General features: G+C 36.9%; 1 protein-coding gene across 3 annotated transcripts in view; it reads right to left on the reverse strand.

The window, feature by feature from the left end:
- GCC2 (GRIP and coiled-coil domain containing 2) overlaps positions 1–19,591 on the reverse strand; it is a 76,921-nt gene that overhangs the window by 13,132 nt on the left and 44,198 nt on the right. For all 3 annotated transcript variants that reach the window (XM_090269944.1, XM_090269942.1, XM_090269943.1), the window contains 8 exons: positions 16,996–17,096; positions 16,827–16,904; positions 15,345–15,482; positions 13,300–13,421; positions 11,474–11,650; positions 8,793–9,010; positions 4,306–4,500; positions 2,914–3,053 (listed from right to left, as the gene is read on the reverse strand). In XM_090269944.1, coding sequence (XP_090126070.1) covers positions 2,914–3,053; positions 4,306–4,500; positions 8,793–9,010; positions 11,474–11,650; positions 13,300–13,421; positions 15,345–15,482; positions 16,827–16,904; positions 16,996–17,096 — 1,169 coding nt within the window. The remainder of the gene's footprint in view (positions 1–2,913; positions 3,054–4,305; positions 4,501–8,792; positions 9,011–11,473; positions 11,651–13,299; positions 13,422–15,344; positions 15,483–16,826; positions 16,905–16,995; positions 17,097–19,591) is intronic.

Consider the following 19,591-nt stretch of genomic DNA (forward strand, 5'->3'; position numbering starts at 1 on the left):
CATTCTTACTAAATGCTATTCTTAAGAAATGTTAAAATGTAGCATAGTATTTTGCAGACCAGCTGTAAACATAATAAACTTGACAAAATCCAACCTAATAAGTGTAGCCAAGTGTAAAGAAGAAATAAACATGTAATTGACCAAATAGTGAATAGAAGCAATTGAGGCAGGAGATAAATCAGGAGAGAGGAAACTGTGGAGGCACTCCAAGACTAAGACAAAGGAAGTTGATACAGGACAGAAACCCTGTTGTAAGACTGGTTGTCCCCACTTTCTGGAAGAGTGTTAAATCATGGTGAATCATGACTGCACCTGTGCAGAAGATGCTACATGACCCCTGCTTCATTATAACAACATTATAATAAATTAGCATTGTGGGACCCCTCTCCCCTGGTGGGCAATCAAGGAATATCATGGGAGACCACATGCGCAGTAGCTTAAAAGCAATATAACTACTTCAACATGCACAATCCAAAACTGGCCAGGAAATATCTGCCCTATAAAAACAGAATCCCTCCAGCCACTGGGTCCATCTTTGCTTGGAGTTGACCTACTCCCTGTAAGGACTCTGCCTGGCAGGCAGACAGTGGGAAGCACCTACCCGGACTGACGGACCTTAGGAGAAAAACACCTGCTGTTAGTGTTCTTGGAATTTGGTGACTGCAGGGTTGAGAAAGCCAAGATAAGGTCGAGGTGTAAAACAGGATGCCTGGCAGCAAATGGTGCGAAAGATAACCGCAGAACCACCAACCCCCAAAAGGAAAAAATGTTTAAAAACCCCTCTCCCCAGTGCCTGGGCTCTCTGTTTGCTGAGTATTCAGAGACGCCTTTTCTTCCCTGGCTGAATAAACCTCTGCTTGCAGTCTACGAGATTGACAGTGCATTCCATCTGTGGGGAGGCGCCACCTAACACTCCCATGTTCTGTGTACTCTCATTTAATAAACCTGCTCTCCCTCTTTCTGTTGTAAACTCTGTGTATTCTATTCAATTCATTGTTTGTGATCACCAAGAACCTAGTTGCCTGTGCCCACCTACGACACAATGGTTAAGCCTCCCTTGGGAAAACAGCTTTGGATGTACATAAATCCTTTTGCTTCACTTGCTGCAAGTAAATAAAACTACCTTGCAACAACCGCTTCTCCCTTTTTGAATGGAGCACCCCAAGGTGAACCCTGAATCTGGTAACAATTATGAGGATTAAATAATTGTAAAACCTGGGGCCTGGCTCATGAGAACTACTCAGTAAGTTCTATGATTATATTCGGAGAGTTGATATATTACTGAGCCAAGGTGAAAATATCTCATTTGTGTAATCCTCAAGTTCTCCACAATCTACCTACATGTTTCTGATACCTCTAAGGAGGAAAAACTTCCTCAGTCCTTTTACCACTTGTGTAAGTAGTTCAGTGCCATAAACATCAACAAAATGATCTGATTAAGAAACGCTCCATGGTTTACCTTTAACATTTAAGGACCCAATAGGGGAAACAGAGATTAAATCTTTTTTAGGGGCTAGTTGCATTTTTCTCCCCATAGCCTTAGATAATTAATAACAGAATCTATAACCAATTAATCAAGTGTACCAGTTCACTTATTGCAGCCTCACTGTATTGCGGGATTTAAAAAAATATTATATTTTATTATTTATCGCGAATTTTTCGCTATATCACAGTACTGTATACTTATGGTGTTAAAGTTACGTAGGTTTAAGACTGTAGAATAAATGTAAGGTTCCTACTTCACAGGGGGGTCTGGAACGTAATACCCGCGATAAGTGAGGGAATGCCGTATATTTATCCTTATGTTCTGGCTGAAATCTCACTACAGTAACAGTCAACCAAACAAGAACAAAGAGACATTCAACCTGGCCTCAACCCTGGAGCATCCCAGCCACCAGGAATGTGGAAGGCTGATCATCATGTTCCAGGAACCAGTAATAAAGACATTTATCAAACACTTCCTTTGATACTCCTTGCAGCTGAGAGATAGCTGGCACTGGTGAAGGCCATAAACCACAGGTGTCAGGCAGGGGAAGAAAGTAATGCTAATGCAAATGCAGAGATAATAGCTGAACAAAGGGAGGGAGCTTGGGAAGAAGCTGCCTGACTCCCCTTTTAGCTTCTCCTCTTCTTAGTCTCAAGGGAGAGGGCACCTCTGAGCTCCCCCTAAAATCTCCTCCCCTCAGATTCCCACGTTTTCCTTTTATAAACTTACTTCCGAAAACTCAAGGGGAAGGTCGATGTCAGGGTTTTTATCTGCCACCCTCTCAGATCTGTGGCAACTGATATTAATGAAAGTGCAAATATAACCCAATCCCTGTCTCTGCTCTTTGGCTGAGTTGTGATAGGCAGCATGAGCCCCAGACTCGGTTGCCCTCCAGTTTCAGACCCTTACCCACTTTTTTTTTTTTAATCCTCACCTAAGCATATGTTTTTAAAATTAATTTTAGAGAGAGAGAGGAAGGGAGAGAAACATTGATGTCAGACAGAAACATCAATAAGTTGCCTCCTGTATGTACCCCGACTGGGGATCAAACCTGCAATGTAGGTATGTGTCCTGATCGGGAACTGAATCCACAACCTTTTGGTGTATGGGGACAATGCTCCAACCAACTGAACCACCTGGCCAGGGCCTTATTTAAGTTTTATGTAGGCTTATGTGGAATAATGACTTGTGAACATTTAATTTCTAAATCTATTACAGTTTCTTAGAAAAAGTAGGAATTAAAATAGTATTTATATTATAGATATAAAAGCAATTAAATTTTCTTGATTTCAGGAATATAATACCATTAAGAATCAAAATGTTATGGATACATCTGATATGTGAATTTTTAAACTTAGGTAAGTTTGTGTAGAGGGTCAAGAAACCCAAACCGGTGCATTTTCTTGCTGGCAGTTTTTGGACCTTACCTTAATTTGCTCCATAAGGACTGCATTGGTTGCTTCTGTTTCCCTGAGCAGGCCATTTAAGTGATCGGCACTTTTTGTGGTGGAACTGAGCTTTTGTATCAATTCTTCTTTGGTAAATTCAGCATGCCACAGCGGAGGCTCTACAAAATGTTCCAGTAATTAATTTTCAAAATCAGGATTATTGATGAAGATTCTCAATAAGAAAAATATCTTAGTATAGATATTTTATCCTGCAAAGTTAAATAGATCCACTCTCTGCCATCCCTCTGGTCCACATAACACACTTAAAAAGTTACATGTTGAATGTAACACAAATAAAACAATTTAAAGCATATAATCTAATTGAATGTAAGCTTTATGAGCACCAATTATATGATTTGTTAGGCTTTTGTTTATAAGTCATTTTTATTAGTTTTATCACTCATCCTCCTCTATTAATGTCCCAAGAGCTTGTGTCACTTCACTTATAAATGAGGTATTAACATTTACTGACCATAATATATAATGGACTCTCATAAGAATTTTATATGAGGTGGAGTAGGCATCATTATTCAAATTTTACAGGTGACAGAACAAGCTCAGAGTCAACAAGAAATTTTGGCAAAATCACAAAGCCAAGTCTAATTCTGGGGTCTATTGCCACTCTGCAGTGATGCCTCCATCTCACCACTATTAACTTCATTTGAAGGAACCATGATTGCACTTTCCACCCATATCATAATCAATGACTGTGGATACAGTCTTTACTACTCCAGATTCTGAAACTTCAGAAAGATGATAGATTCCCCCTGAATTATGAACATTAGTATTCATTATAGGTAAGAATAAAATATACCAAAACTTCACTGTTATTTAAAGAGGCAAATTTAGCACTGCTACTTCATCGAGAGGAATAAAATTTTTCCTTGGAATGGTAAGAATATATTTATTGTACTCTCTAATACCACTACAGAACTTCCAACCATCCGTTTCTGATTCAAGCTTAGCGTTGAATGAATTTTAATTTTAAAAAATCATTTTTTTTTTTTTTGTTCAGTTGGTTGGGTGTTGTCCCACAAACTGAAATATCTAAGCTTTGATTCCCAGTCAAGGCACATGCCTGGGTTGTAGGTTTGGTCCCCAGTTGGGATGCATATAGAAGGCATCCAATCAATGTTTTTCTCTTACATTTATATTTCTCTCCCTCTGCTTCTCCCTCCCTTCCCCTCTCTCTAACATCAAAAATAAAAACAAAATTAAAAAAAATTTTTTTCTTCTATCTTCCTTATTTTACCCCATTTGAAAAGGCATGGAATACTGAAAAGAGATTTTAATGGAGTGGATCAAAAAAGTAATATTAATAGGACAGGACAGAATTAAATTAAAAAAACATATTTAAACAGAGAAACATACCAAGTTTAGTTTCAGAAGTATTAAGAAGCTGCTCTAAAGACTGCATGTGCATGCCAGCAGAAGATACAGACTCTGTATCAGTTGTCTCCATTCCTTCTCCCTCCTCCCGGGTTACACAGTGCATGTCTAGAAGGGGGAGGTCTGTGTTTCTCTTTTCTCGAAGGCTCTTCACAGGTTGGTGGGAAGAAGCTGGGCCTATTAATTATTTTTAAAAGGGGAAGTGAGAGAGTGTTCAAAATTGATAAATTCAGCATTAACAGAGATACACAGTAAAATTAAAATGATCCTTAGGATGATATGGTAAGGAATTTGAATAGAAAATAAAGTAAATAGTGTAAAAAAAGAATTTCTAAAACAGCCCCCTAAATTTGGTTACTGAACTCTTAACAACTTAAGCTATTTCGGCAGAAGCTATAAATTGCTTGCTACTAGCTAGATAAGATAAACTATTAGATAACACGAAGTTCATAATACAAAAAGTTCATATTGGTAGGAATTCTAAAATTAGATTTTAGCTATTTTTGAGGATTAGGTATTTCAGATAGCTGCATATTTTCTGACACACACACTTGTTGAAGTCTGTTCAGCAGATGTTCTTGTTGATCACTGCCTTACATATTCATGTCTATTGGTTCCTACCATTGTCTGCTCACATCTTCAGTGTTCAGGCAAGAAGAACCTAGAATCCACGGCAGGGAAATAATCAGTCACAATTCACGGGCAAGGCTTTCCTGCTTGCTGGTAATGAACTCTTGCATGGAAATATATGGTTGGTAAGACACTTTTAAACACATGACTTTATTAACCTCAAGAAACCTGAAATTCAGAGAAATTAAATGACTTTGCCCAGGGTCTCATAGCTGATTTAGGGACCAGAATTCTAACCCAGAGCTCTAAAATTCCATGACATTGCCTCTCATTTCCTTTTAAACACTAGCCCCATGGCTACATTTGTTGAGGCATTTTTACGGCCTTTTGATATTTTGCTATCTGCTTATTCTACTGCCGATTCCTAGAAAATAGAATCTCTTTTGCAACCAGTGTTTCTCTGGCTGCTTACTTCCTGGGTCCATTCGTGACATATGTTAAATTTTCTTGAAGCTGGTTTCTGACTCCAATGAGTGACTTATAACTGCTGATGCCCTGGTGACATTTTTCCATGGGAAACAGTATTAAGTATAAAGCTGACACTAAGGGATTTATTCTAGGGATGCGAGGTTGGTTCAATATCTGCAAATCAGTAAACATGATATACCACATAAACAAAATGAAGGATAAAAATCACATGATCATATAAATAGATGCAGAAAAGCATCTGATAAAAACCAACACCCATTTATAATAAAAACTCTCAGAAAAATGGGAATAGAGGGAACATGTAATAAAGGTCATATATGACAACACAATAAAGTTCATATGTGACAAACACAGAGCCAACATCATACCCAATGGGAAAAAACTACAAGCATTTCCCTTAAAATCAGGAACAAGACAGGAATGTCCCTTCTCACCACTATATTCAGTATAGTACTGGGATTCTTAACGATAGAAATCAGACACGGAGAAGAAATAAAAGCACCCAAATAGAAAAGGAAGAAGTAAAACTGTCATTATTTGCAGATGACATGATACTGTGTACAGAGAACCCTAAAGATTCCACCAAAAAACTACTAGAACTGATAAATGAATTCAGTAAAGTAGCAGGATACAAAATATATAAACATCCAGAAATTGATTGCATTTTTACATACCAATAATAAACTATTAGAAAGAGAAACTAAGAAAATAATCCCATTCACAATTGTTCAAAAAGGATATCCAGGAATAAATTTAACCAAGGATGTAAAGGCTTGTAGTGAGACAATTATAAGAAGATACAAATAAGTGAAAGTATATACCATGTTTATGGATAGGAAGAATTAACATCATTAAAATGTCCATACTACCCAAAGCAATCTATAGATTCAATGCAATTCCCATTTAGATACCAATGGCGTATTTCACAGAACTAGAATATTTCAAAAATTTATATGGAACCACAAAAGACCGCAAATAGCCACAGCAATCTTGAGAAAGAAGAACAAAGTTAGAGGAATCATGCTGCCTGATATCAAACTATACTACAAGGCCATAGAAATCAAACAGCATGGTACTGGCATAAAAACAGTCATATAGATTGATGGAACACAATAGAAAGCCCAGAAATAAACCCACACCTTTAGAGTCAACTAGCATTTGACAAAGGAGGCAAAAACATACAATGGGGTAAAGACAGTCTATTCAATAAAAAGTGTTGCGATAATTGGACAGATACATGCAAAAAAAATGAAACCAAACCACCTTCTTATAGCATACACAGGAATAAACTCAGAAGAGAATGAAGACTTAAATGTAAGACTCAAAACCATAAAAATCCTAGAAGAAAACATAGGCAGTAAAATCTCAAACATTTCTTGCAGCTATATTTTTTCTATCTCCTCAGGCAAAAGAAACAAAAGAAAAATAAAACAAAAACAAATTGGAGTACAACAAACTAAAAAGTTTTTGCAAAGCAAAGGAAGTCATCAAACCAATGAAGACAACTCACTTAATGGGGGAATATATTTGCCAATAACACATCTGATAAGGGGATAACAGCCAAAATTTATAAAGAACTTATACAACTCAACAACAATAAAAAACAATTAAATTAAAAAATGGGCAAAAAACCTAAACAGACACTTGTCCAAAGAAGGCAAGCAGATGGTCATAGACATATGAAAAGATGCTTAAAGTCACTAATCATCAGAGAAATGCAAATTAAAACCACAGTGAGATATCACCTCACACCTGCTAGAATGGCTATCAACAATAAACAAACAAGTTTTGGTGAGGATATCGAGAAAAGGGAACCCTCATACACTGTTGGTGGTAACACAGACTGGTGCAGCCACTGTGGAAAACAATATGGGGTTACCTCAAAAAATTAAAAATGGAACTGCCTTATGACCCAGCAATCCCACTTCTGAGACTATGTATATCTGAAGGGACCCAAAACACTAATTCAAAAGAATATATGTACCCCTATGTTCATTGCAGTGTTATTTACAATAGCCAAGATTTGGAAGCAACCCAAGTGTCCATCAGTAGACGAGTGGATAAAACAGCTCTTGTACATTTATTTACACAACAGACTATTACTTAGCCATAAGAAAGAATGAAATCTTACTTTTTGCGACAACATGGCTGGACCTGGAGAGTATGATGCTGAGTAACATAAGCCAGTTGGACAAAGACAAGTAAATGAATTCATACATATGTGGAATCTAATGAATAAAATGAAATAACAAGCAAAACAGATACAGAGTCATAGGTAGAGAATAGGCTGATAGCTGTTTCAGGGAGGAGGTTGGGGGCTGGCTTGAGGGGATGGAGGGATTGAGCGAAAAATAAAAATAAAAAAACAAACTCAGCCCTGGCTGGTGTGGCTCAGTGGATTGAGCTTTGGCCTGTGAACCAAATATCACTGGTTCGATTCCCAGTCAGGGCACATAACTAGGTTGCACGTCAGGTCCCCTGTTGGGGGTGCAAGTGAGAGGCAACCACATAATGATGTTTCTCACCCTCTCTTTCTCCCTTCCCCTCTCTCTCAAAATAAATAAATAAATTAAAAAAAAAAACAAAAGAAAAAACTCATGGACAGGGACAACAGTGTGGTGATTGCTGGGGAGATGGGGTACAGAGTTGGGGGAAGGTATAGGAAGGTATAAGGGAGGTAAATGGTGATAAACAGACTTTACTTAGGGTGGTGAATACAAAATACAATGAACAGATGACATGTTGTGGAACTGTGCACCTAAAACCTGTATAATTTTGTTAACCAGTGTCACCCCAATAAAGTTAATAAAATGTAAAAAAATAAACCTGATACTTAATAATAAAATGTAGTCTCACCTTAACTGACATATTCTCATCTCTTCCAGAAAGCAGAATGGATGATCTAGGTGTGATCGTACTAAAACTACAACTAATCAGAAATTTGAAAGGGAAGAAGCTGTATTGGCCAAGCAATCCTACAATTTCAGTGCTGCTTGAGTGTTTCCAAGCCTTTTGCTCTCTAATATCTCTAACTTAAAAACTGATGTATTTCGATGAATAGTAATGAAGAACACCAAACATATCCAGTGAATACCAGAATTTGGACATATCGTAAGACTGACACAGTATGTTTGAATTAGAGAAAGGAAATATTCTAGTACATGGAGGCTGACAAATACATGAAAATCAGTATTATCAGGTTACATAGGCTGGTGTAAGTACAATCTAGAAGGGTTCCAATTTGTTCAAATATCTTCTCAGTGAGCAAATCCAAAATTTATTAATCACAGAATTAACATTGGTTGTTGCCAAATAAATTCTCTATTTTCTTAGGAATTTTTGAAGAATGCATTTGAGTGACATGTACATGACAACATGAACAACTCTTGTTTCCATGTGTACATACATACTTTTTGTGGCTGGTTCACTCTTAAGCTGGAAAAGCTGAGCTTCCACCTTGGAGAGCTGCTGCTGCAGAGTTTCCACCGTCTTTCTGTGCTCTTCCTGCAAATGTCTCACTTGATCTCGGAAGCTGCTGTGAAGGATCTCATTCTGGGATGTCAGGTGACCCACAGCCTGTACATGTTCAGACTTCATCGTCATGTTCTCTGATTGTACTGCACATAACCTGAAGGGTGAGAGAAAATGAATTCATATGAAATCTTTCAACTTAAGATGTTGGCTCAGCCTTTTTCAACTGGCCCTGCAAGAGAATTAGCCCTGAGATAACCACTGAACATATGAATTAACTTCTCTCCTATGCATCTATTTCGGACTAGTTGTGTAACACCTGGGGAAAAATGACACTGGCTGTCATCTAGTTCAAATACTATTCTGTGTTCCACAGTTCAGATGGGGAAATTTGCTTGAGAAACTATGTTGTATGGTTCAGATGAGAAACTTCCTTCATAGTTTATCAGAGAATAGCACTGTATTTAGAGCATAAAAAATTATCCATTTAATTATCTTATATAATAGCTCATAATAAATACAGGATTAATATATTCTCTATTACTCTGAAAACACACAACACTATCTTTTGATTCATAAAGAAAGTCTTAAAGGAAAGAACCTCCTTTTGAACCAAATAACATGACACTCTGAAACACAAAGACTTAGCTACTACAGTTGTTTTTGAATTTCATTGCACTTCAAAACTGCTGGGGTACCCTATTAAAACAGACATCTAGTTCTCATTCTTGAGCCACTGAATCAGAATCTTCAAAGGTGGTCCTACTTTTAGCAGTTTTCCATGTGATTTTTAGGTAGTCAGCTTGATACTAGCAAGGGTCCTACCATGGGAAACTACTATTTTTAATGGCTCAGTTGCAGTGTTGATGTTCTATATGTTTGGCTTTTGTAATGCAAAACAAAACATTTTCTTTTTACGAAGGATCCACAGATACACTATCATAAAAAAATTAAATACATAAGTAATTACAGGAAACAATTAAAGCCCTCTTTTATCCATTCCTCCCCACCCGAGCAATGTAAAACCCCAACTCTGGTGTAAACACCATTAATGGTTTAGCATGTAGCTTTCCAAGATCTCTTTCCTATGTGCTACAAATATGTACACTATATGAGGTTTTAAAACAAGATTTAGTGGCTAAAGGGAGACTATGCAATAAAAATATCATGCTTCAGAAAAGTTATCTTAACTGCTAAATTCATATCAATTAATGAGTTTAGAGAATGCTAGTATATATGCTATCTCACAAACTTGCATTTTTTTCCAAGCATTTTGTTCAATATCTACCAAGAAAGTAAAAGAAGAACCATTAGTTATCATAACAATTTTCTAAGGAAGATAAAAGCTACATTTTAGAGCTAGGATAATGCTTCTAGTTTTCAGACGATTATCAATGATACTTCTGAACTTACCTATTTGAGAGAGTTAGAAGCTTAAAGCCTCACCTGGAACTAGAACAATTATATGAAAGTTCACTGTTCTTTCACAGCTGTTACTGGGGTGTTTATATTTAGCTGGGTCCTCTGGGCAATGCAGGTATTAGATGGCCACCCTATTTGTTCCTCTGCAGCCATTTAAAAAATCTCATACAGGGAAAGTATGAATATTAAAATGTTTTAAAAAGAGAACACTAGAGCACATAGGGCAACAATATCATTAGCTTTTAATATTTTGGGGGAAGACTCCTATAGATATCTCAAAATGCTATGAACACTGACTGATCAACACTTAGAATGAGTGCTCAATAAGTATTTATGGAATCACTGAACTACTTCAGGGGCATCAGTGCACTTTTGTGTTAGCAGTATAGTTTGTTAAATGTTCTAGAGTAAAGAATAAATGTTGGAAATTTCTGATGTAAACATCAAGTTTGCATCCTTATATATAAGCTAATCTCATGGTAAACCCTGGTGATAGCTAGAAAATTGAAACTTCTGATTTATGAAATTAACATATATAAATCACACCGTTGTAAGATTAAAAAGCCAAGAAAATGAAGTGCTTTCACTTTTAAGATTAGAATACGATTTGGCATGCATTATAAACACGAGAGATATGTAAAGTATGCAAACATCCTTGACGAAAGATGTTCAATGAAGAATTCTTTTCCTTAATCTAAGATACAACTAACGTTACCACCCAATTTCTTTATGACAGGAATCCAAAGTTTCTTGTTCATAATCTATTTATTCTGCCAAGATCCCTAATGTCTATTTAAAGTACTGATGAACAAAAGTTTAACAAGTTAAAGACAGAGCTGCAAAAGTACGTTGCATATTCTTTTCTTTGTTAGCAGCTGTTCGCATGCTTTCCCCTAAAGGAAGAAAAATGCTTATACTTTGATACTTGGATAGGAAAGTAGGTTTTTTGTTTTTTTTTTTAAAGAAACATTCTGGCCATGAAGGCCATAGGAAAGACAAGAGTATTAAATGAGTACTCTGTCTTAAAAAAACTAAGTACAAAAACAATCAAAGGGGAAAGTTCTAAGGTAGAAAACACATTTACCAAGCCCTTAGAAACATCTATTTCTTATTTTCAATTTGTATTTATCGCAAGGAGCAACACATTAGGAGTTCTAAACACTGGCACAAACACTGTTATTGCTATTAACCACCATACTTTTCCCGGAGTTCGGCCTCTTTCGACACAGTTTCCTGCAGCATCTTGTTGTGCCTTTCTAGCAGAGTATCATGTTCGGACTGTAATGTCTGAAGTTCAGACACACTGATTTGTAAATTATTTTGGGTATCTTGTAATTTGATTTTTAGTTGGTCAACCAGCATTTCCAGGTGTTCTCTAAAACAGAAATAAACAGTTAATATATTTTTTGAAAGAGATGAACATAATTTTGTGGTTTCAAATAAATTTTACTTTTAATCTTCCAATGTTATACTTCTGCTATTATTATGGATGGTTCTAAAGGAAATATAATAATCAGAAGAATTCAGAGACTAGGACTAAATATAATACAAAAGACGTTACAGTGAAATTTTTAAAAAAATCTCAGACACTACAGATTTACAAAAAGTCTTTGAACATATAAATTTCATATTCAAACGGAGCAGACGATTAAAAGGCATCAAAATAACCTATTTCATGTTGTAAGACTATGCCATTAATTTAAAAAGATCATACAGTTGTAAGCTAACCATTATGAGACTGGTAGGTTACACTAAGCTATAGTAAAACAAGTGCCTGGAGAAAAATGTACAAAAAACGTCCTTAGAGAAAGAAAGTCCCTGGAGAACTCAGATTTTGTAGCTGAGTCTTGAATTCCAACCAGTAATTCTCCAACAACTAGTACAATACGCTATTATCTTTTTCTTCTTTTTTTAAAAATAGGTTTTATTTTTATTTACTTTTTTTTAGAGAGCGAGAGAGAAACATCAATGTGGAAGAGGAGCATGGACTGGCTGCCTCTTGTTTGTGCCCTAACTAAGGACCGAACCCACAGCCCAAGCATGGGCCCTAAATGGGAATTGAACCGACGACCCTTTGGTTCATGCGCTGATGCCCAACCAGGCACAATACACTATCAGTTTTTCCCCTTTTAGAAATGTATAAGAAAGTAGAGAAACATAAAACATTTACATTAAAATAATTTGAACCCTAAATTCTGGCACATTTAAAAAGTCTTTAAGTCTTACAAATGGTGATATTTTTATATTGTGTCAATATTCAGCTTCAGCTTTAGGATGAGCTATTGATAGAGAAAATATTTCATCATCTTCATCTTACAATTCCTTATTTAATAGACACCCAGACAAAAATTAATACAAGCATAAACATACAAATATTGTAGGATATTTAGTCCTACTTAGAACAGTAAGAGCCAGATATAAAACTGCTTTAACACTGAACTTCTACTTATAAGAACAAAACAGAAATGCTGTAGAATGCCTTACCTATCTTTTATTCCTAGTACATCTTAAAATTACAAATGTAATTTGCTGGTAGTTTTAAAGAAGTATTAAACAATACACTGTTGAAATAGTAATTGAGATGGTCATAAACTTAAAAAATATTCTAGACGCAAATTTAGTACTTTATTTAAAACTTTTTGAAATAAGTACACCATAGAACAATTTTTATTCTTCTACTTATAAACTTTAAAAATTAGAAAACCTAATCATAATATAACTTTGTCTGTATTTCCACTAATTTCATCCTATTACAAGAGGAAATTATTATGTTGACATCTCAAAGACTATATTCTGGTTTGACTGTTTACTTTACACATATTTTTGTGTTTTAACAGTGCCCTTCACAATGACGTTTCCATGGTGTTGTCTGAGGTCCAGTGAAGCCAAAAACTCTGTTCTTGTTGGTAATTACATGTAAAATCCCCCAGTCAAAAGAAATCAAATTAGGATTTTCAACCTACTTGGTGAAGAACTTGGCTTGGGGAGAAAAACCCTGCATGTTTCTTTTAATTCAGACTTTACCTTTCTTGCTTAGCTTCCTCAGTTTCAGCCTGAGACACAGATTTATTTTTCTGTTGTTTTAGAACATTATGAACTCTGACTTTGTAGCTCTCAAATTCAGAGGTTATAGCAGCTTGTTCCACCTATAACATTTAAAAGAGAGAGAAAACTTTTCTATTGTATTCTCTGTTGTAACATGATCCTATACTGTCTTTCAGATTAATGAATTACGATGAAAACCTGTTTTTGAAAATGAGGAAAATGGCTGACACTCTTTAGCCTCCTGATTAACTTTAAAAACTATGTTTGGCCTCCTACTTTTTAAGATTTGGAGTAATATTATTTTGTCTGACAAAACTGCTTCTACCATGTTTTATTTCCTGTGTGGCCCCTGACAAAGAAGATATCTACTAAAGAGGGCTTCTGGTGGCTCACTGGGTTCAAATTTTAAAAAATGAAACCTAGCAGCCACTTCTACATAGAGGCCTCTCACATAAACAGCACTTCAGGGAGAAGCTTGCACTGAAATGCCTGCCTGCAATTTTCTGCCAGCTGAGCCAGCCCTTAGAAAGGAGTTCCTATTTCAACGAATAGGACTGAAGCTTTCCCAGCCAATCGGAGCTGCACAGCTATATGCTCATCAGCTTCTTCACTGACCACTTAGAGGAGCTTAATCTGACCATCAAAACACTGCCTCTTGGACAAATCAAACTGCAAGGCTTTGGAGTCCTTATTTGCACGAGGATGGACCAATCAGGGACTAGGGGCAGAGACTATCTATATAAGCCAGCTCCCTTCTGGCTCTGAGAGCACACTTTTCCTTTCCACTGAATACTATGTTTCCCTGGTGGAGCTGAAACACTGAAAATGCCTTGCTGGAACAAAGCAGAGCAGACCAGTGCAGGCCAAAGACCAGCGAGCAGCAGAACAAAGCTGTCTAGCAATAGAGTGGCCTGGGCCAGTGTCACTTGGCCCAAGGGCTGTGTCACAGCCATGTTGTTTTCACAGCTGAGCTGTATCACAGTTGAGCTGTTTTCCACTGAATAAAGTTTCCTTCTTCACCACACCCCAAAGTGGGGATTCCTGTTGGTTTTGAATTGGCACCAATGACCATGGGTTGAGACCTGGTAGATTAATTTACTACCCATAAAATTTTTAAATTTATTTATTTTAGAGGGAGGGAGAGGGAGGGAGGGAAAAAGAGAAGGAGGGAAAGGGAGGGAGAGGGAAAGAGAGGGAGAAAAAGAGGGAGAGAAACATTGATGTGTGAGAGAAACATCAATTGGCTGCCTCCTTGCACGAGAGATATCAGTTGACTGCCTCCTTGGCCTTACCTGCAACCTAGGAATGTGTCCTGACAGGGAATTGAAACAGTGCTGGACGACACCAACCTGCTGAGTCAACACCAGTCAGGGCACTACCCTTAAATTTTATAATGGCCCTATTTGCCTTTGGAAGTTTAGGAAGACTTTCACATATATGGTCCCCCCCCCCTTTATTTTTAAGTAAATACAAGAAAATATGATTCAAAGAAATTAAGCTACTTGAAGTTCAGTTTTCAAAACAGAGTGGGAAAATTAAATTATAGGCCTCCCACTTTGCTGATGTAACCTGTAAACTCCCATGACCTTTTTGCCAAGATCGCTTATATAAGAACTGCACCTCTAACAAAGCTACTGTACTTTTGTACATAGGTAAGTAGGCCCCAATAGCCATTCCACTGGAATATTATTTTATTATCATTTAGCTCTCAGAAAGAACTATAACACTTCTCTAATAGAAACTTTAAAACAGTAACTTAATTACACACTGAAAATGCAAAACAAGGTTGTAATGAAAACAGCATGTACCCATGCCTTTCCTTTTAGTAAAAAAAAAAAAAATTATCCAAGTGACAGGGTTGCGATTTGAGTTGGGGTTAGGGTCAGATGAGCTGAAACTGATATTCGTCTAATGTGTTCTTAAATAAACGCAAATACTATAAAGCAAGACCATAGCCCTCACGTAAACTGTTATCTAGTTGATGATAACATCAGTGACATGCTGCTTCTGTGTGAAGAACCCACCTTGGCAGTACGGCACTCTTCCTGAAGGGCTGTCACTTTCTGCTGGTATGCGCTCAGTGTGCGCTGGTGCTGGTCTGCAGAGATCTTCAGGTGCTCATGAACACTGTGTTTTTCAGATGTTATTTCAGCCAGTCGAATCTAGGGGCAAAAATCTTTCAGTTAAGCTCTAGTAAATATGATCATCACCGGTTAAACAAATTTTTCTTAAACATACACTTGAATTTGGAGACATGAGTCTTAAATAATTAAGGGACATAATTAAATACCAAAATTATGTTATTATTGAAAAAGTAGAGACAATAAAGAACATTTTTCTTAATAAATTAGTTTTCCTTAAATCAAAAATCGATAAAAAAAATCAATCATGAAAAAGTTCCAGACTGCATGTTATAGTTCAATGTTTAATTAAACATCTGAAGAGGACGAACAGTTAGCGAAAAACATACAATTGACCCTCAGTGTTGGCAAGAACCCTTTGGATAATAGAATCCAAGGAGCTCAAGATCCTGATATAAGATGGCGTAGAACAATGCATACAGTTAGCTCTCTGCAGCTGCAGATTCCCAACCATGGATCGAAAATACTGTTTAGATCCATGGATGGTCGAATTCAAGTTGTGAAACCTGAACCTACAAAGGGCCAACAGTGTGCATGATTGATATAGATGTGTATATATACACACAGTATGTATATAGATGTATACTTCACATATATACACATTCACATAAATACGTATATGTATATATGTGTGCGTGTGTGTGGAGTCCAACCATTGTTAACATAATGAGAACAGTTTGTACAACATCACTATAACTTGGCAGCCAAGGAGAGCGGACTGGAATGCACATGTGTGAACAATGACCACTTCACTGTACTAGTCAGTGAGGGTGGTAGATGCTGTTGAGTGAGCATGTGTACTGTGTCGCTGTCACATTAAAAATGACTGAGGAGAGCAATAGATCTGCATCAAATTTTGCGTTGTTTCCTTCCAAGGAAACTATTTGGATGATTCAAAAGGCTGTAGCTATAGGCAACTGGTGACTGGCAGCTTTATCACGTATCACGTCTCATGCAGTTTTTTTGCAAGACATCAAATCGTCCAGGTGACTCAGCCCCACTACTACCCAGATTGGGCACCTTGCTACTTCTGGCTTTTCCCAAAACTAAAATCACTTTTGAAAAGGAAGAGATTTCAGACCATCGATGAGATTCAGGAAAATATGACAGGGCAGCTGATGGCAACTGGGAGAACTGTGTAAGGACCCAAGGTGCCTACTTGAAGGGGACTGAGGTGCCATTGTTCTATGCACAATGTTTCTTGTATCTTCTTTGATAAATGTCTCTATTTCTCACATTACATGGTCGGATACCTTCTGGACAGACCTCATACGTATGAAATAATATTTAGAAAAATCTCTAAATGGTACTTTACTTCTACATGGAAAATTTTTTCTAAATCTTTTAAAGTAAAAAGAATCTTACTTTATAGAATTCTACTTGCTGCTGGCTTTCCTCTAGCTCGCCCTTTAAAGATGCTTGAAGCATTAAGTGATCGGTTACCTACAGAATAAAAATCTTGGTTAAATAAAAAAAATTATTCACAAATACACGATAAGTAAGTATTGAATGTGAAACTGAAGAAATAACATACTGCTTGCTTTGAATCTGCCAGTTCTTTCTCGGTTTTCATAAGCAATTGCTTGATTTTGGTGTTGTTTTCTTCATGTTGATGCAATGAAGTCTGTAGTGAAACTAGTATAAGAAATAATTTCAGAAAAGATGAAAACAATTTTTATGAATGAATTTAAACAAATGGTAAGTCTTTTCTTTGTATTAATCTATCTCTTGAAGAAACTTCCTTAGCTTTTCATTATGGAACATTTCAAACATAAATGACAACAGTGATGATAGTGCGATAAACCCACTGTGCGCATCACCTGGCTTTAACAATTACCAACACATGCCCAATCTTATTTCACCCACACCAGGAGTCAGACCCACAGGTCAAATCTGTTTTTGTGAATAGTTTTATTAATACAGAGTCGGGCTCATTTATTTACATATTGCTTAAGGCTGCTTTAGTGCAACAACAGTACACTTGACTATGGTGATAAGAGACTATATGGCCTGCAAAGCCTAAAATACTTATGGCCTGGTCCTTTATAAAGCAAGTTTACTAACCCCTGACCTATACCCTCACCTACTCCTTGTGTCCCTACCTCTTTTTTTTTCTTTTTCTTTTTTAAAGGTATCCATTCATTTGTACACTAAAAAAAAAAATTCCTCATCCCAGGACATTTTCATTTGCTTTTTTATTTTTTAATTTATTTATTTGTTTGTTTTTATTTTTAGAGAGAGGGGAAAGGAGAGAGGGAGAGAAAGATCACTGTGTGGTTGCCTCTCACTTGCGCCGCCAACTGGGGACCTGACGTGCAACCTAGTTATGTGCCCTGACTGGGAATCGAACCAGCGACACTTGGTTCGCAGGCTGACGCTCAATCCACTGAGCCACAGCAGTCAGGGGTCATTTGCTTTTTTAAAAAGAGAGGAAGGGAGAAATGAAGGGAGAGAAAGATACATGGATGTGAGAGAAGCATTGACTGGTTGCCTTCCTCTGCATCAAGACTGGGGATCGAGAGGACTTCCAGCCAAAATGGAGGCCTAGACAGACACACTGCATCTCCTTCCACAACTAAGAAGGAATACAACTACTTCAAAACTAGAGACAACCACAAGTTCCAGAAAACCGAGCTGCATGGAAGTCCAACAAACAAAGATATAAAGAAGAAATACTCATCCAGACAGACAGGAGGGGCGGAGCCGGGGTGGAGAGGACATGGTGTGGTGGTGGCAGCAGTGGCAAAGATTTTGACTGCGCTCCTCAGAGTCCAACTCTCCCACCTGTTAAGGTAGCTGCCCCTAATCTCAGAAAGATGGGGGCGGTGCCTGTGATGATTCCAGCACAGAGCAAGGACGGGTCTATGGTATAGCACCTCCGTGCCTTCCTTCTGTGCTCCACACTTCTCCTCTTTCAAAATGTGAAATCTATTCTGTTCCAAATTTGCTACCAGCCTCAACAGATCAAAAAGTGAACCAGAAACTGTAAGAAATATATTTCAAAAAGTTTTGTTTGGTTATACAGAAATAGTAAAGGCATTAAAAGTTACTAAAGACAAATTTGCCATCTGAAAAAGATTTCCTTTAAGAGGTTGACTTTGTAGGTTTCTAAATATCAATATTTAGTAAGATGTAGCACTTCAGATATGAAATCATAGGGGATGATATTGGTGAACTTTCATGCATACCAAGTTGATAATGGAATCATCTAAAAGTAGTGCTTTATTATTTCTATTATTTTTAGGATGTCTTTTTCAGTGTGTGACCTAAAATTAAGCACTTGTGGCAAAAATTCTTATATACCTTTATGTTTGTTCTTGTTTTAATAGCTTCTTGGAAAACTCTAAATATGTTTGGGATAGTTCTAATAACATAAAAAAACACTACAGTGTTCTAGAAATTACTGGTTTTACTTCACAGTCATTCATAAACCTCATTTATGAAATGATGTTACATATTTGATTGACAGACTGCTATAGGCAACAGACATAATGAGCTCTTTTAATATGCAAAAATAAAGGAGTATCTATGGATTTATTTAGAAAATTTGCTGTCAGCTACACAGAGCAATGACACTAGGAGTTCAACAGTGAGGACAGATTTTGGGGATGAGTAATCTGATGCCTGGAGGCCTGTGGGCATCTTAAGAATGGTTGACCAGCCAGAGCAAGGATGGAGTATTTTGTAGCTCCCAAACTACGTAGTGGTTCTCTACTTTAGGTCATATTTTTCTATTAAGAAAAAATTATAACTCATTTACTGTTTATACAGATTGGAATTTCTTAATTATTGGTTCCAAATTTTAAAAAGTTTTTCCTGGTTCAGCATTTTGTTGTTTTTTGGATGGTGTTGCATGTTTTATGTTCTAGAAACATGTAATCCTAAATTTGCCTTCCTGAATGCAGTTCCTGGAGGATGTTTTCTTCAAAGACGTAGAATGACAAAATACTTCTTGGATAGTGTCCTCCGTCAATTCTGTATTCCAGACTTGGAGGGTGTACATGTCTTTGTGTAGTTGCAAAAAATCAAGTTGAGCTTAGAAAAGTTTGAGTCTTAGTTTTGTGAAAGTGATTTATTGTTTAAAAAACAAACAAAAGGAAAAGGAGTAAAAAAAATACTCCCAGCTACCA

Source organism: Furipterus horrens, unplaced genomic scaffold (assembly GCF_987537825.1).
Source record: "Furipterus horrens unplaced genomic scaffold, mFurHor1.1.pri manual_scaffold_3, whole genome shotgun sequence".
Lineage (NCBI taxonomy): Eukaryota > Metazoa > Chordata > Mammalia > Chiroptera > Furipteridae > Furipterus > Furipterus horrens.